Here is a 19,467-nt window from a genome sequence, read left to right on the forward strand (position 1 = left end):
ACATAGTACTTATTGACATAGACTCTGAAAACCAGATATCAGGCTGTGCAGGGGGTTATTCTGTTTCTCAGGTTAGACTATTAGCATCCTGTTTGCTTCAGTGAAGAAGGGGCAATTCTAAATGTCCCACAGGCTATGAGCAAGGAATTCACTTATGTGGGAGACTTTGATTTAAATCCTGCCTTGAACGGGGCAGATAGATAGTGATTGTTTTCCCCTCCTTGCTAATATAGCTTAAAGAAATTCTATTACTTTTGTATTTTGGTCTCAGAAAGAAAGTAGTTCTTAGTAGAGAGAAATAAGGGAAATACATATAGCAGTTACATAAACGATATATAAACAGTTTCTACCGGAAGAAGAGACATTGTCAGCATTAGTAATGTTCCGAAGAAAGACACTGAAGTGACCTCACCACATTTATACGTGTGTGTGTGTGTGTGTGTGTGTGTGTAAAATATATGTATATTTTGCTGTTTCAGGAGGATGGTATATTGATCTTTACTTCCTATCTTAACTTGTATACAATTTATATACTTATTCAAAGCATGCAATCCTACTAAGTTAAAGTGGTATGTGCACACTTAATTTTGGACAATGCTATACATTGATGACACTTTTTTATATCAGATATTGATGACTGAAGAACTGAGTCCCAAAGTATTCCCCCTTCAGATTCATCATTTACTAGAACGTGGTAAATCTAAAGCAGAGACCATCTATCACTGTGCTAATATTCTCAAAACATGTAGGAAAACCATGTTGCTCATAAAGTTTTATTTCTTCACAGTTTCTTCATGGAAGATTTATATCAAACTCTCAATGTTTAAAATAAAGTAGCAAAAAATATTTTCTACAGCAAAGATAAAAAGAACTTAAAGAAGCTCTCAGGCATGTATTTGTCCACCGCTATTCGCAGCATTTGTCCAGACAGCAGTTCTTCATGCCAACCAACATACACAGTTTGAGATGTTTCTGGAGTTCGATCATTAGGCAGCAGAACCGCTCACTACTTCTAGGTCTCTCACAAACCTTCTCAAGTTTCCAGATAGGCACCTTTTCTAAATACACCTACAGATATATAAAGTGTAAGAATTTTTTGGGGGGTCACCATCTGTAGGGATGCATGTATGATTTTCTTGTTATTTTAAAACTATCTTTTAGTATTTTTGCAATAGTTGCTAAAATTTGCTGAAATTGTTTATGCTTGTGACTAAATAGCTGATCTGTACTAAACCTGTTATAGATATTTTTATTTACTTTGGATTCTTTTCTGTAACATCTTGGATTCTTTTCTGTAACATCTTTAAAAGACAAAAGAGGCTAATGCAGCATTGAGATAAAACTTGGTACTTGCATTCTTCAAACCCAGATAATCGCTAAGTTGAGATTCATAGTATCTGATGTTCAGTTTTACTCTTGAAATGAAAATTTCTGTTATCCAGTGCAAATCATTGGCATATTTTTACTTATCTTATTCTGTGTGTATTTATACAGTTAATCTTTAATATTTCAGTGCAACGTAGTCAATAGATAGCCCTGAAGACTGTTCCTCCGCAGAGCACGTTCAGTGCAGGCCTGTGGTACCGTGCATTGCCATGGTTTATCAGCCGGGCTGTTTACCAAAGCTGACCCCGGCAATCCATTTGAAAAATGAGAGCGTAGTTTTGATGCAAAAAAGCATTTAATGGTTGCCACTTGATCATTCTTCTTGTGGCTCATTTTACACACTGTTTGCTATACATTGCCTAGTTCAATCGAAATTATATTAATTAATTCATTATTTATTTATTTAACTGACATTAATTTTTAGCCATTAAAGAGTTTTTACTTACAAAGGAGCTTCATTTTAAGTACAGATGTTGGCTAGGTTTTCTGTATGCTTATAAGCCTGAGGTTCTTTAAATCCTCATCTTTAATTTTTTGTATTTGTGTGCATCTTCTCTGTGAAACCATATGTAAGACTTTCTGTAGTTGTAATTTGAGGGAAATAATTAAAAAATTACCCTGTGTAACCTGGGGCAGGTAGCTATGACAACATGTAGGCCTAGGAAGAGTAAGTTCTTTTATACTGAAGTTATTTTTTCCTGAAAAAGTGAATTTAAGTGGAGTCATAAGTGATCAGTTTAGCACTTCCTGTGTAGAGGAATGTATTAGAAATGGTAGCCACAGAGATTAATGTAATATCTTTTACTGTCAAGTTTTTTGCAGAATTTCATACAAAACCAAACATAAACTTAGTGTATATCTTAACAAGGAATTTACAACAAAATCAATCCATTGTCATATCCCATTTAAGCTGAAGCAAGGTAAAGATCATTAAATAATTTTTAATGCATTCCAGTTAGCAATTAGTTATGTCGTTATAAGGATACTTAGCTCTGAATTAAGTGTTTTAATTTAACTCAAATTCTTTCATTGTTCTCTTTTTTCTTAATGTATAACTTGGCCTCAAGTACGTTTTAACTGTTCCGGACTAAGGCCTTTAAAGTGATGTTTCCTGTACGCATTTGAGCTGAATTTGATTTTTGTGTGTGCAAAAGTTCAGTGACAAGTAAAATAAAAAATACTTTTGAAATTAGAGTTCATGATATAGTTGTTCAAAGGTATGTTCATGTTTCAAGGGATTGCTGACAGTGATGAAAATGCCAGGGTTTTCCATATAACACAGTAGAATACAATTTTATTTTTATGTATATTTTGACTAATAATGTGTTAAGAGCATTTTTAATGATAATCAAAGATGAAAAAGCAGAAATAGAGTTACAGAGAATGAACTCAGATTGACAAATAACCAGTTAAATCAGTTTTTCAATTTTTGTGGCTTGGTGATACGTGGAGAATAGGAAGAGCTGCTTGCCTAATTTAGTTAGATTTTCTTCTAATTTATCTGGAAATGTTTGCCATTATTGAATGGAAATAATGAACTTCTAGGTAAAGCACATAAATGTTTGGCTTAAAGGCCTGTATTTTTTTCCCCACAAGAATTAACCCAAATTATGAATAAGAATTTTTACTGCACCTGTCCAGAAGCCTTCACTGATGAGTTTAAAGGTTGGATGGGAATAAAATGAGAGAGAAATGTTCATGACGGAAACCACAGAGAATATGATGTGAATTTGGGGATCAGTAATAAATTTCTAGATTTTTTTCCCCCCAAAGCTTTGACAGTTATTTGTTTAGCACACTTTTAACTGTCTATCCTCATATCCTTCACAACCTTTTCCTGTCAGTGTCTGCCCGTTGACCAAGAAACAAAGAAAATGGTGCAAAGAAAATAATCTAGTCCAGTAAAAACCCTAGTTCAACAAAAGGTCAGCTCCTGTTGCTCAAGTAAGTGCTAAATGCATTCATGTATTTAGGTTAAAATTGATGAGAAAAAGTTGTCATTAACTTTGAAAAGGAATGCCTAACTTCATTCAGCAGAAGGCTGAATTCAAGCTGAAAGAAGGTGAATGCTTCCAAGTGTTGGAAATTTAGCTAATCGGAAAGGGTGTGGAGACTTTCCTTACATACTGATGTGACTTTGCTAAGTTTATTTGAGTTCTTGCAATGATTTTAGATATACTGACATAAAAATTAAAAGTCATTTTTCTCACTCTTATATCAGAGTTGCATAAGCTGATATTCATATAAGCTGATATTCATAGTTTCTAAGTAAGTGATTCATTGACATCTTTTGAATGCAAGTAAGTGCTCCCGCAGCAGAAACAGGATCTTCTTTTAATCTTACTTTTCGGGTAATTTTTTCTCATCTGTTTGTTCACTCTGTTGCTTATACAAACTTAAGATGAAATCATGTTCATAGACTCACAGAATAGTGGAGATTGGAAGGTGCACGTCTTCAGGGGCACAACACAATTTCCGCTGATTGCAGTAGGTCACTATCTCATCTCAACAATTTAAAATTCATTTCTGTAACAAAAATGTATGGCAAAGTAAATGAATGAAGAGACCAACTGTGAAAACACAGGTGTTTATTCTATCAAACTGAGATTTTTTTTCAGTATATATTCCTTCATACTTTCTGTTTTATAGAACAATGGCCTGAATACTCTCAGTAGCGCAAAACTAAAGGCTTTGATACTCAATATTCTCTTGGTTTAAGGAGAAATATTTGTTCTGTGCTACTTCCCCCACACAGTACGAATTTTCTTGTTACAAATTCACTATTTTGCTAAGCTCATTGTAATCATCTGATAGAAGCATGTAGTTCCTAGAAGATAATGTTGAGTAGTGGCCTGTTACCTCTTTTTATTTTTCATGTATTAAGTACGTTAATTTGAACCCTAGTTCACATTTTTCTCATTTCTACTTCTACCCTTGGATGCATTTGTGAAATTAAGAAACATCATTGTGAATTATTTTATTAAAATTGCTTTAAAGAAGCACCTTTAGAAAAAAATAGAAGATTGCTATAAATTTTTGAAGGAGCATAAATTATGGGATATTACTTTCTCACAAAAATGTTGTGAATCTTGTTTCACATAAATGGATCCCATTTTTTTCATATCTGTCACAGCAAAACCTAGAATATCGCAAACACTGTTTTAATACTTGAAGACTTAATTTATCTAATGAAGTTAATGAGCTTTGACAGTTAAAAATCTCCATACTTAGGAAAGAAAAAAATAGTCTGAGAGACCTAAGTAGATCACTACTGTGTTAAAATTCAGGATAAGTTGCTTAACCTCAAAGGCATTAAGTCACATGCACTTCATAGTGTGGTAACAGAGAGAGAGAGAAAGAAGGGGGAGAACTCCATTAATTGGCATCTTTCTTTATTGACAGGCTAGTGAAGGACGCCCCGTGGGATGAGGTCCCTCTTGCTCACTCCTTAGTCGGTTTTGCCACTGCTTATGACTTCTTGTACAGCTATCTCAGCAAGACTCAACAGGAGAGATTTCTTGAGGTGATTGCCAATGCCTCAGGATATATGTACGAAACATCGTACAGACGTGGATGGGGTTTCCAGTACCTCCATAACCACCAGCCGACCAACTGTGTGGCGCTGCTGGCTGGGAGCCTGGTTCTGATGAATCAAGGTAGGTGCTAAACCATAGGAACGTTTTTTTAAGGTGTATCGACTGAATCAGCCATTTATGCAATAAAGTTCAGGAACTGATACAAATGGTTTTTTTCTGAGTTTTCCGCATTAAGCACGCAGCATCTCGTGCAGCCGTTAAGGTATGCTGCTTTGTGCGCTTCTGTGAGCGTGGCTGTATTGGGTTTGCTCTGTGCTGCTTAGAAAAATATGGTCTACTGAACAGAATAAAAGTCTGTGGACAGTCACACAAGGTACAGTATGTATGCATATGTATGTGTGTATACAAAGTTAGCTATCTAATTGATTCTGGAATTCTTAACTCGCTTTTTGTAAGTGTTAAAAATTCCCTTGTGTATAATGTAGTCAGTTCAGATTTACATACAGCTCTTCCAGAGCAAACTCAATAAAGTGCTCATTCCACCACCTTTGCTCCCTCAGAGTGATACGCTTAGTCTCCTTACACAACGCATGGAGAAAGCTAGCAATCAGAAACACCCCGCACACTGGGCTGGGGGCGAGACAACAGGATAACCTGCAGTTAGGTTCAAGACTTCTGTCCTGTTTCTCCTGGTACGGCTGCAAAGATGTAACTTTATCCGATCCAGAGCCACCGCTCAGGACCCTTCCTTTCAGGTGTCTCTTTTTTCAGAGAGATGAGCAGGGCTTTACCTTTCTCCCTTTGAACTATTGCTCCTCAGAGCCTTCATCCAAGAGGTGTCTGTGCCAGGTACAACCTTGTTCTTTGCATGGGAGACTTAAGCCATCTTTCCCATTTCCCAGATGAATACCCTCACCAAATGCTTTCGGCTGTTCTGCCCAGGGACTGTGCCTCTCCTCCTGTTTTGCTGCTCTGCCGTGTGAAAGAAAATGCAAGACTCAAAGAGTCAGAGAGAAAGAGCAGATAAGAAATCCTGACTCTAAACTTGGTTGAGGGGGGGAAGCCATGGAGCCAGTTCCTACTTTTAAGAATGCAGCACTATTTTATCCAGTGATTATTTAATACAGACCGTACCCTGCTGTTATGTGCTAGAAGTCTTTTGAAAACACGATGCCCAATGGAGCTACTTGTTTCCTGCAAATGAAGGAAAATTTAGTTTCTGAAGCCTGATGGCATTACCAAGCTGTTCAGCTCTGCTAAGCAAAGGCATATATGCACATCGTTGGATGAGCACATCGTTCCTCAGATGACTGAGGAATTTGTACCAAAAACTGTGGCACCTACTGTGTTTGGGGGCCACCTTTTTGTTACGTGTTTTTCATAGCAAACATATTTGCTAATGTACCTACACTGAATAGCAGTAAGAGTGTATATGGAAATTATCCCCTTTCCTCCCATCTTGCCCTTCACAAACTGCAGATTTAAGATCGAGTTTATTCCGTGGATTTTCCTAAATTCCTCATAATTCCATCCTTCCCCGCTCCTCTGTTTGTGCAGAAAGCTGGCAGTTTGAGAGATCACTCTGCTTAGCATTAGTGTATAGATGATAAGTACACTGTGTGCAAAACAGTGGTAACATCACAAATAAAGCAGAGTAATATTACTTTTATCAAACTTGGTTTTTTTGCAGAAATGCAAATTCAGCAACACTTGAGCAATTTTTAATTAATGCTGATATTTTAAATGGAAATAGGTTCCAACTTCCAGATTATACATTTCTAACTGAAAATCCAGTTGTTTTCAATTTTATTTTTAAAAAATAGAATTTCAAATGAAGTATTTCAGTTGATAATTAAAAATAAAATAATATTAATAAAATCAAAATAAAATAAAATAAAAATTGGTTTCTTAAACATTCTCATTCCAAGATAAAAGGCCTTTTCTTGGAGAGAAGAAAGGCAGGGAGGGAGCAGAGGGAGGGATACACGGAGATACATATTTATAATCATATTAACCTGTATCATATGCATAGCAATTGCAAACAGTGAATCCCTTTCTCTCAAAGTTTTAAATTTCAACAAATAATTGTAAGCATTGTATTCAGCTTTTTATGGACCATTGAAGATTAAATAGTATGTTTAAAGATGCTTATAAAGTTTGTCATAGTGCTGAGAAATAAACCTAATTTAAGTGAATTCTAAGTACCCACATATGTTAAAGTCTTTTCAGTTAAAATAAAAGCTCATATATTTGAAAAAGAAACTTGACTAAGGCCTAATTTGTTGTATATACTGCTAATTATAGGAGTACTTGGATTAATTTTGTTTTCTTGTGACTTCTGTGTTATCTGACAGAGTACTGAGTCTCTTTTTTATTCTAAAGTATTATTATCCTTTTAATGTACTGTAGGTATAGGATTATTATATCGTAGATATAAACTAAAATTATCATATGCTTCAAAATAGTAAATGCACAATGCTGAATCATGAGAATACAGGTAAATTTGAAAACGGTAGGAAGATAACAGCCAAAAGTACCTGCTGTGATTTTTAAGTCACAGTGGAAAATGGAGGTAGATTATCTGGGCTCGTATTCAGAAGGAGTCCCGCGGTGCCCAGCTCCGTCAGTGAAGTGAGGTAATGTTAAGATAGCTGTAACTCGATATAAGTAGTGCTACTAGCTCCTGTTGCTCAAGCCTTCCCGATCATAGCTCTCTTCAGCCAATGGGTAAAAGTACCATGTTAAAATCTGTTTAACTTGGGCTTTGCAATTTTTTCTCTCCTTTAACTGAGCATGATTTGGCAGCCTTGACTAGCAGAAGTCTGAACTGCTCGTCACTCTACTGAGCATAAATACAGTAATTGTGGCAGTAAAATGAAACATTCATAGCAGCAGGTTTGAATGTTCTCCGAGTCTGGCATATGCACTTCATTCAGCAGGCACTGATTTGCCAAGTAATGGGATGTAATGTAAGCTAGCTGCTGTAAGGCTGAGCTCTGGTAGGTGGTGGAAATGAAGGTGGTTAAATCTGTGCCAGACACTTTGAATTGTGTGGACACTAGCTAGACATGAAAAAATGCGTTAGTTGTTCTCTGTTTAGTCCCACCTCTCTTGACAGTAAAACCAACAGAAATTTAAGAAAAAGGCATGTAACCTTTATATTTCGAGAATTAGCCGCAGTGGATCCATGTGCTTCCTTCAAAGCACCTGTCCCTCTGCAATACATAAGTACACTGCTCATATTCTAGTGCTTGTGCTTGTTATTTGGTGAAGGTAGGCATGCCCTGAGAAGGGCTTCTGGCAGCCTCTTCCCAGTTCTTGAGTTGTGCAGGACTAACCAAAATAATGAAATCTCTGAACGTCTTTTCTGTAGAAGAAATGTAAGTACTTAAGTCTTGATTATGTGGAGGTTTAAACTTAATCTAGTTGGAAGACTAATTTTAAACTAATCATTTCTACTCCTGAATCTGGACAGGGAGTTAACCTTGCAAAGATTTTCCAAAGTAATTCCTATTGTAGATAACCCTTTCGATTGTACAACACATTGAACATGCGAGTAGGATGGAGCATGCCTTAGAGCAGAGCATGTCTTAGTAGAATATCAGTTAGCTGCAGTTCAGATGTGACCCTCTGTATTTTTAAACTGAGAATCTCTTTACAACATAGGTAATCATGCTGGTGAAAAATGACTGATTAAAATATTTGCATTATTGGAGCCCTCTAGTGGGGACTGTAAATTAACAAATGTACAGTAAATCATACTGCTTTAATTTGAAATGCAATAAATAGTCCCGGGGCAGCTCTTCCCTTTTTGCGCGTTCTGAATGCGTTAAGGAAACTTTCCTTTTAAAACAGAAGGCACAAGCCCACATTATCAACAAAAGGTGCTTGATAGATTTCATTCACTCAGTTAACCTCGCTTTACTGTTTTTAAATATACTGTTTTATAGTCACTCTAGACCTGCCGGGTCGCTGCAGAGGTTGCTGTATTTTAGAGCTCCAGCAGCCACCCTTGTGGATTCCTGACTGTAAAGGATCTCACCATAGGAGTGCGGATAACATAACCTGTACTCTGTTGCGCTCTGAGATGGTGATTTGTCATCATCTTTTTCTTTCAGGCTACCTTCAGGAAGCATATTTGTGGACCAAGCAAGTGCTGGCAATCATGGAGAAGGCCATAGTCCTGCTGCAGGAGGTTACGGATGGCTCTCTCTATGAAGGGGTGGCTTATGGCAGCTACACAACCAGATCTCTGTTTCAGTACATGTTTCTTGTCCAAAGGCACTTTGATATCAATCACTTTGGCCACCCCTGGCTCAAGCAGCACTTTGCATTTATGTACAGGACAGTCCTGCCAGGTAGGTCATTTGGATCAATGAAGATATATCTTATAATTTCTAAAGCAGCAGTAAATTGCATACTTGAAAGTAGGTCATTTTCCAATAATCTTTTACTTACATTTTCCTGTGCCTTCATCATCCGTCAGAACAATGGTATCCTTGTTTATCACTCTTTAGTAAACATCGTTGTTACATAAGCTCTGGCTTTTAGAATCAGTCAAAATATGGGAATATTGTTTGCGAGAAAAAATCATGCTTCAAAATTTGATTTCATTTTTCAGAGTTTGAAACAGATGTATTCCTGAGGTTTTCTAGTTGAAAAATATTCTTTAAGGTTCTTACTGATTTTTTTTTCCTTTGCCAAAAATCATCACAGGAAAAATATTTGGTGAAAGGAAAAGCGAATGAGGAAGCTAGTATAAAAGTATCCCTAAAGTATAGGAAAGTTTTACATGATCAACAGCTTTCCACAAAGCACTGAAATTAATATTTATAACAATTTTATTAAAATATTTTTCATATGGAAAGTGTAATTGACTCAACTGGTAGGTTTCTCAGTACAACCCAAGGATACATGAACTGTTTTCTTTTGTTAATATGGGAATGAAACAAAAATATCAGGCATTGCTAATGGGCCTGTTTTGCAAGCTTTTTAATGCTTCTGTTCTCATGCTGGATCTCTCCAATGTCTCTCAGAGTATTTCAGCATCTCTGATATGAAGTTCTAGTTGTTGCTGAAAGATAGAGAAGTACAAATATGAAAACAATTACAAGCTAATAAATATAGCCAACCTCTTCTAGCTTTCAGAAAAAATTTAGCTTCAGGGTAACCTTGCAAATTTTGCATAATGGCTTTATATTGATGATTTGAAGGTCAATTTATTGGAACTTATATTTTTAAAACTCCTAGTTAAAAAGATAAAATGATAACTTTAGTGGGTGTTAATAACCACACTTCAGTATAAGCAGAGTGTTTCAGGCAGGGAACTCAGTTTATGGCCAGTGATTTGTACAAAATAGGATCTTGTCATGTATCTAAAGGGCAATGAGCGCAGCTTTGACATGCCAGGACAGACATGTAAGGAGTTGCACTGAATTCGTGTGATACCTCAGGCATCTGCTGGGAAAGAGCAAACATGTAAAACACGAACATGCTTCAAAGATGAAGCCGGTTTTTTTTTTTTTTCCTTGAGGAAACCTCTGTGTTGGTGCTTTAGGAGTTTAGATTGATGTAGGAAAAGTAAGAGCTGTAAAGAGGAAGTTATCTTTACCAGATTTGAGTGACGAAAGGAATTGGATGGGACATTTCTTTTTACGTTTTTGTAGCATGTTATCTCTCTGTAGCCCATAGCCAAAGAAGAAAGGGGAGTATTCAAGTTAGTGACAGCAGAGAGAAATAGCTCCTGTGTAAGCTATTTATGGCTCATTTAAGAGTAGACCTATAAATGTCTTAAAAGGCTACTTCTGTTTGTGTCTGTTTGTACTGCTTGGCTTCATGGTCATGCTCTACAACCACATCTTTGTACATGTATTTTGTTCTTCCTTACATTTCTTTTAACTTTCTCCTAAGGATTTCAGCGAACTGTGGCCATCGCAGATTCAAACTACAACTGGTTCTACGGGCCAGAGAGCCAGTTGGTGTTTCTTGACAAATTCGTCATGCGCAACGGCAGCGGGAATTGGCTGGCAGAGCAGATCAGGCGGCACCGCGTGGTGGAAGGCCCGGGGACCCCATCCAAAGGGCAGAGGTGGTGCACTCTCCACACTGAATTTCTCTGGTATGAAACGGAATGAGCGGGCTTAAAAGAAACATGACAGCTGCTTGCTATTAATGATAAGCCATTATCTTTAGATTTGTACTGAACTGTAGAAACAGAGATTGTGCTGGTCGTTTGCTACCCAGAGAGCCTTGAGGCTCAGGTAGCCTAAGAATTTGTTCACGTTGCATAGATATACCAGTGTGTTGCTGTGGACTCTACCCTGGTCTTGTCCTGCATGTTTTTTACGTTTTTGTTCTGTTATGTGTATTGCTTTTATAGAATATAAGCAGTTTCAAAAGGATGAGAAGTTTCCCTGCATATCTTCTTAAACAAAATCTGTTTTAATTTTTTTGCGTTCTTTAATAATTAATTAGGGAGATACTTAAAGTATAGTTTTCTTTTAAATGCTGTGAGATAATGTAAAAGGTGAGCTTATTTTTAGCTGAGCGTACACACACTAGTTTGCCATTACATTTAGAATAAAATTGCTGGTAGATAACTAGATCCAGTTTTTCCATGCAACTTACACTTCTCCTAACTAACTCATATGATTAGTCAGTCTACTGAAGATGAGAAATGAGAAGATCAGAGGCTTTAAATAAACACATAAATTCCCTCAGTCAGCACATACATTTCCAAGGAGTCAGTGTGGTTCCATTTCTCTCTCATGAGAAAAATATTATTGAATATATAACATTTATATGCATGATATGCACATTAAAAATATATATTTACTGGACTCCAAGCTTCAGCTTCAGATAGCAAGCTTCAGCTTGTTATCTACAAGTTACAGAATCTTTCTTCTGTAGACCCCATTCCCTCATTTTCTTCTCTTAGTGTCTTCCTGGCAATCTTGGAAATATATGCTTAGAAGTTTTTCTTGATGCCAAAGGGGAAGAATATTTTTAAGAGTACAGGAGTCGAAAGAAAAGCTCTGAACAACTGCCTTTTCTGTGGGCCACAGGGACTTGCATTGGAGTCGGCTTTTAAGGGGGTTCTCCATCAAGGACCGCTGGCCACAGAGCAAGCTTCCAGCATTGGTCAAAATTACCTGAAACTGTATGCAGGACACGAGCTTTCTTTGCTTAGGGCCTGGCTGAGGCTCCTGGTTACCTGTAGAGAATAATTCTGATGAGGAGCTATGTGGCAGAAATATTATTAAGCTTAATGATGGTTTTGTTTATTTTGGCTGCTTAAAAATGATGCCAGAGGGTGGGGAGGGCTTGTTTTGCTTGTTTTTGTTGTTGTTGTTGTTTTTGTTTTAACTCTTATAAATCACAAGAAACAAAAATTGTAAGTATCTTAACCTTTTCATTATTTAAGACTTCTTTTTAAACCAAATGTCTTACACCTTACAATTTATATAAGAAAGCCATACAAATTTTTCTTCAGCCTAGTTGGAGGAGGAAAATAACATATGCTAAGTGTTATAATTTATAAAGATTTATCCTTTAAAGTATCTTTTCATTAACTTTTAGCTAATTCCTAATCCTCTTCTGAGACTACAGACTTCCTATAGTCATCGGTTTTTGGGAAACTTCCAGATATGCTGTTTGCTTCTCTTGGTTAAGTAGTCAGTAAATGGCTGCAAGGGTTGATATCTAGATGAAAAATTTCATCTAAAGCCTGGTGCTAACACGCTTTTTTTAAAGATTTATATTACAGTCATCACCTTTATGAAATATTCCAAAGCATGGTTTGTTTCACAGAAATTAGTGGTAGACTTATTTTAGGTCTCCAGATGTTTTCAGCTGTTATTCTGTAAAAAGCATGCCTGTAGACATTTTTTATGGGCATTAGTATGCCAAGTATCCTTACAACTATATGATTAGTTCAGTTAATAAACATACGTGTGGGCTTTATACTGTTATTTGTTCCTTAATGCAAATATTGAATCATATTTTGAGTTTTGTACAGGTGCTGATAATGGAATCAATCCATTGATTTTAAAGTTATTTTCCTTATCTTCTTGGCAGGTATGATGCAAGTTTGCACTCTGTACCTCCACCAGATTATGGGGTTCCAAAGCTGCATTATTTTGAGGACTGGGGAGTGGTAACCTACGGGAGTGCTTTGCCAGCTGAAATCAACAGGCCTTTCCTTTCCTTCAAGTCAGGAAAGCTGGGAGGACGTGCAATATATGATATTGTTCATAAGAACAAGTACAAAGAGTGGATCAAGGGATGGAGGAACTTTAATGCTGGCCATGAACACCCCGACCAAAACTCCTTTACTTTTGCTCCCAATGGCGTACCTTTCATAACAGAAGCTCTGTATGGGCCAAAATATACTTTTTTTAACAATGTGCTGATGTTTTCCCCTGCTGTGTCCAAGAGCTGCTTCTCCCCATGGGAAGGGCAGATTACAGAGGACTGTTCCTCAAAGTGGCTGAAATATAAACATGACTTGGCTGGTGACTGCCAGGGACGAGTGGTTGCGGCCATGGAGAGAAGTGGGGTGGTTTTTATCAGGGGCGAAGGAGTGGGTGCTTACAATCCAAAACTGAAGCTGAGAAAATTGCAAAGAAACCTTGTGCTTCTCCATCCCCAGCTTCTGTTGCTGGTAGACCAAATCCATCTGGAAGATGACAGCCCCCTGGAGGCAGCGACTAGTTTCTTCCACAATGTGGATGTGCCTTTTGAAGAGACGGTTGTTGATGAGGTCCATGGGGCCTTTATTAGGCACCGTGATGGGATATATAAGATGTACTGGATGGATGACACTGGCCACAGCGAGAAAGCTACCATTGCCTCAAGGATGTATCCCCGAGGCTACCCTTACAATGGAACGAACTATGTGAATGTGACTACCCTCTTGCGGCACCCGGTCACGAGAGTCATTTACCTTTTCATTGGGCCTTCCATCGACGTGCAGAGCTTCACCGTCCGTGGGGATCCTCGGCAACTGGATGTTTTCGTTACCACTGGTGAGCACGCCTATGCAGTTTACCTATGGACCGTTGAGGATGGGCCCCGTTCTGCCTTTGTACAGGTTGTTGCAGACCGTCAGAAAATTGTCTTTGACCGAGCCTCTGCCATTAGGACCTCTGCAGTGCCAGAAGTGAAAGATTACGTAGGGATCGTGGAGAGGAACCTTCAGCATTTTAAGCCTGTTTTCCAGCAGCTTGAGAAGCAGATATTGTCTCGTGTACGAAACACAGCTAGCTTTAGGAAGACTGCTGAGCGCCTGCTGAGATTTTCAGATAAGAGACAGACAGAGGAGGCCATTGACAGAATATTTGCAATCTCACAGAGGCAGCAGCAGCAGCAGCATGGCCGAGCAAAGAAAAATAGAAAGGTAGCCAAAGGCTACAAATTTGTTGATGCTGTTCCTGACATTTTTGCACAGATTGAGGTAAATGAAAGAAAAGTGCGACAAAAGGCACAGACTCAAGCACAAAAAGAGTTGCCTGTAGATGAAGAAGAGGAAATGAAAGATCTTTTGGATTTTGCAGATATTACTTATGTGAAGCACAAAACTGGTGTTTCAATCAAAGGCCGATCAGGGCTGGCACAGATGGTGACAACTGCTCGAAGCAGTGCGCCATCAATATCGGCTTCTTATACCCGCCTCTTTCTAATTCTCAACATTGCTATTTTTTTTGTCATGTTGGCAATGCAGCTCACCTATTTTCAGAAGGCCAAGAGACTGCATGGCCAAAGATGTCTGTATGCAATACTTTTAGTAGACAGCTGTATATTATTGTGGCTGTATTCTTCCTGTTCCCAGTCACAATGTTAGCAGAAGACCTCTACTAGTCGACCAGTTTATGGTCATATATGTCTATGCAAAAGCATTAACCCTAATAGGGCCAAAGTTTATGTTCTTTTTCTGAAACATTCCAATAAACAGCTGGGGAAAGATTGATTTCAGACCAGAAGGGATGGAGGAATAGGAAAAGCAATGAATTTCTCAGAAAACTAAGTGCTTAATAAGTACTCCTCTTTGTATTTTGAGTTGGGCCTCACATCTGAGGGAACATTATGCTTTGTTCATCAGAGTTCAGTAGTGTAAAGTTGTAATTAATTTTTTTTGATGAGATAAGCCTTTTTTTAAGAGATGTGTTTCTAAGGGCTTTGGTTTTTTATACAGAATTGGGTTTGCATCAGTGAGTTTTCATTTCAGGCTGCTATGGATGTTCTCTTAAGACGAGGACATTCAAACACAAATGTGCAAGGCAGACCTTAGCAGTAGATTTCATTTCTCTCTGCCAAACCAAAGAATATTTTAATGTGGGACACTCCTGTATAATTATTTCAGATCCTTATATCACGTCATTTCTTCCATGCTTTACAATCTGGCATGGTAGGAAATGGCAATCATGTCAGTACTTACCAAGTGAACGGCACAACTCAGTAGACAGTAGCAGGAGGCAAATAAGGAGCTAACTTGAAGTATAAGGGAATACAATTCTCAGGAAAAAACAAAAAAACAAAAAAAACCAAAAGAAAACAAAAAAAATCTTTCAGCCAAGTGTAGACTGTAGAAGAATGAATGCTGTACGGTCTGTTCTTGGCTTTACAAATTAAGGCTTCACAGAGATTCTCTTCTTACTTTGGAGCACATCTTAGTAGGGAAACAATGTCCTAGGTCACTGCCTTTCCATATGCGATTGTGAAAAGACAAAAAAAAAAAAAAACAAAGCAATCCTGTGGTAACCTCAGCAATTGTCAATATGGAAAAACAGGCATTAAGGAAGTATTTAGTATTTTTCTTTTCACATGGCTGTAAACAGAGGACTGTTAAAACTGTGTGTACAGTTTGTTCTCTATAAAGCACCAGCAAGTGTTCTATAAGCTGTTGGTGGCCCATGGGTCAATTATTTGGGGATTGGTGGTAAATGGAATCATGTGGTTTTTGGCAAAAATAAGTTTGACATCTCCACATATATCCCCTTCAATTCATTAAACGATTTTTTTTTTAAATCATAGCTATTTGAGAAAATGGAAGCTCACTGGAATTGGTGCATATCTGTATATCTTTACAGAAAAAGAAAACAATTCTTTCAGTACATTTGCTAAATAAAAACATTATAAATATTGTCTCTGCTGACATCTTTCTTTGATTGAAGTATTTTTCCCAGTAATTAAAATAATGATGTGCATTACCACTTTGTTCAAACCATAAAACTTTTTTTCCTCTGCCTTACCTTACATTTAGATATCTGTGGTTATCTGCTTTGCTATTGTTAAGCCTTCTGGGAGTATATGTGGTGAAATGTGATGTAACTTTTCATTGTCTAAAACTCTTCAGTGAATATACAAGAATATGCTCCCTAGGTTCTAGATATTAAACCAGTTCTGAGCACTGTGTTCACATATAGAAGCCCTGCTACAATCTGCTCTATTTATCCAGCGACATTTGATACATTTATCTGAGCACAGATTTGGGAGCTCGCTTAATTTCTACTTCCTGTGCAGTCAATGGAGAAAGTAAGACAAGAGCCTCGACAACTAGTCAATCCATCTCTAACACTTTGAAGATAGACCTGTCTCTGCTAACTGTAAAAGGCATGTAGCATGATTATTCACCTCTTGCAAAGCACCCAGTTGCATAAGATGAGCCTAGGACTTAATGGGTTGCAAAGGAGAATGTCCTCCAGTATAATTCCATAGGTATAGTATTGCCTGCTGAAGTTTTGACTAGATTGTGATAGGCTGGCTATCATTAGAAATTTCCTTCTTTCTGCCTATGATGCCTGTTTCTGCACAGTGATGACATGAAGGTATGCAAAAATAGCTGTTGGGTTATGTTCAGTTTCAAAGGTAATGTTAATTTTTTACTTCTAGGCGATACTATGAATGGCTGTGAAACACTGTGAAATTAAGCTACAGAAGCTACAGGTACTGTTGCTGCAGTTTAGTTGGGCTGGCTGGTAGATCCCTCCACAGGCAGCAAGTGCCATTGCGTTTCCTCAGGGAAATTCAGGGACTCATTATGCCTTATAAGCAAATAAGCTGTGCATGTGTCAGTCAAATCTGGACAGAAAAACATTTATAAATTGTGCACCAACTGTCTTCTGTCTTTCATTTCCATGTCCTCTTTGGGGACATATAACCTTAAGGAAAACAAAGAGCTCTGGTGGCTCTGAACCTTTATGCAGCCAACGCCGGCAGAGGGGTTGGTGCAAATCTTCTGCTTTACTTCATGCCCATGCACATTTGCCCTGTGTCAGTTTGCTATTGCTTTGTTGAACAGTCAGCTCTAGAAAGCCAACCTGTAGTCCAGAAAGCTTTCAAGAAATACCTGCATTTCTTGGTCTGCTGTGTAGTGTACCATCGAAATTCTAGCAAGGAATTAGTAAAAGCTTCTGTGTCCATTTATATGTCTCAGTCAACCAGATAGTTTGTGTCACTTATCTGTCAGCTGAAACCTCAGTTACGGAGATTAGAAAGTAAGATACGGTCATGCAGATTAACTCTCATTTACACTACCCTTCTCTGCGCTGTTCTAATAATGCAAAGGGAAAGAGGTGCTCATGCCCATGCTGAGAGCCCGTTCATCTGGCAGAAAGGTCAGGTTGTAAAGCAGTTTTTAAAGAAGACTAGCATGCGAATGAGGAATGCAGATGTGATGATGGAATAATGGGAGATGAAATGTGCCAGTCCTTCCTCCTGAATAGGAGACCAGATCCATTCCTGCATAAAGTGGGAATCTAAGACTTTTTTCTAGCTTATGCTTGGTTTGCGTCTTTCTGTGAATGATTTATCGGTTATCTGCAGATGGCTATCATGGAATGCTGGCTACTCTGAACTCCACTTACACAGCTGTAATTTGTATTCAGGTATGACAGATAAGCTTTGCTTAAACTGATCATTAAGCCATAGTTGTCTTGCATATGTTTCAGACATGAAAGAGCATCTCTCACGTATTTGCTTGTTTCTTCCTTTTCCAGACCTTTAAAAATCCCTCTCTAATGGTTCTACAAGTTTTATTTCCATTCTTCTTTGCTTCCGTTCTTCTCCTCCCTTCTTCTTCCTCTCATTCCTAAGTGAAAATCATCATTTCTTTTAATGGAATTTGAACAAAACGGAAGAACTGATGTTTCCATGCAATCAGCAACCAGCAGCTCATCGTGGTCGGTAGAAGTGTCATAAGCTACACAGGAAGAAATGATTCAAGCCCTCAGATGATGACATTATCTGAAAAACGGAAAAAACTTGAGGTGCCAGTGCTTTACTAAGAAAAGCAGTAAGAAAACTCAGTTAAACAGAAACAGCCCAGGCAGCCATAGGGGCTGGTATGAGTGCTGGAGAGGGTTAGCATGCTTTAACAGCTTGCTGCCATAGGAGAGGTGTCTTTGTGCTATTTGGCTCAAATACAAGAGAGAAGCAATCACAATGAGATCTAACTCCATGGCAGAGCCACTTAGCACTAGTTCCACCTAGTCTGGGTGTACTGAACAACTTTTAAAAAGTCATTATATGGTATGAAGTAGCATAGTTATTTTTCGCTTCCTTTTAAAATGAAATCACTACTAAAATGAGGCTGGCATGTGCCTCTGTATGTGTATGGTGTGCGTGCATGGGTTCCTGTTTCATATGAGACCCTGCTGACTTCATTCAACTTCTTCTCTGTACTTGATGATCAGTCATGCATGTTTTGATTCAGGACTGCAGTCTAATTTAGTGTAAAATGAGTTCAAAGACTTCAGAGAAAAGTCAATGGGAATTCAGTTCACTGGTAGTTGTATGCATGTCTGAGAGCAGCATCTGGTTCTTAGATTTTTAAGAGGTTTTTGAGTCCATCTAAAAATTGGATGGGTATGTGGGTGATTCGTCTATGTTATATACATCATTCTGCAACTAAAGGAGGCAAAGGGAGTGGAGCACTACCTCATTTCTTAAAACTTGTAAGATCAAAGCTTATTCCGAAGGACTGTAAGTCTGAAATGTATCAAATCCTTCTGTGGGCCTACGTATTTTCCACTGATGAAAAGCTTTCTCTTTGTGTTTGAAAGTATATAGTATTTGGAACATAACTGTATTTTTGCACCAGGACATTGCATTCACATTGATTAGGTCTGCAAAAGGCTTAGTTGGATTCAAATATATTTCTGCCTAACTTTAGCCCCTCTGCCCTGGCTGTGCTATCAGAATTGAGAAGGGTAACTTAAGCTGGTAAATCAGATTCAGCTAATGAAGCCGAGATTTTGTTTTCTGTCCTTTCTTAAGAGTTGGCTCTCTCTAGGGGGAGTAGCGAGGCCTATACAATCAAGTGCTGAATATGTCCGTACTGTCATCAGGGCATAGCCTATTTTTCAAATGAGTTCACCCTTGAAACAAATAATGTCAAAGCACTTCAAAGAAAGAGTCCAGGACCCTTTCAAGCAAGAAACTGAGCTGCTGTCTGCTAGACGTCACTACTGCAAAGGCAGGCAGGAGAGCAATATGTTAAGTAAACCCTAAAAAATTCTCTGAAACATAAAAGTGACCTGAGGCTATC

At 38.0% G+C, this 19,467-nt stretch overlaps 1 protein-coding gene across 4 annotated transcripts in view; it reads left to right on the plus strand.

The window, feature by feature from the left end:
* DSE (dermatan sulfate epimerase) overlaps positions 1-16,064 on the plus strand; it is a 36,682-nt gene extending 20,618 nt beyond the window's left edge. For all 4 annotated transcript variants that reach the window (XM_068938108.1, XM_068938110.1, XM_068938107.1 and 1 more), the window contains exons 4-7: positions 4,789-5,042; positions 9,041-9,280; positions 10,833-11,040; positions 12,999-16,064. In XM_068938108.1, coding sequence (XP_068794209.1) covers positions 4,789-5,042; positions 9,041-9,280; positions 10,833-11,040; positions 12,999-14,763 — 2,467 coding nt within the window. In that variant the 3' untranslated portion in view covers positions 14,764-16,064. The remainder of the gene's footprint in view (positions 1-4,788; positions 5,043-9,040; positions 9,281-10,832; positions 11,041-12,998) is intronic.
* Positions 16,065-19,467: the final 3,403 nt, after the last annotated feature.

The sequence above is a fragment of the Struthio camelus genome, chromosome 3, assembly GCF_040807025.1.
Source record: "Struthio camelus isolate bStrCam1 chromosome 3, bStrCam1.hap1, whole genome shotgun sequence".
NCBI lineage: Eukaryota > Metazoa > Chordata > Aves > Struthioniformes > Struthionidae > Struthio > Struthio camelus.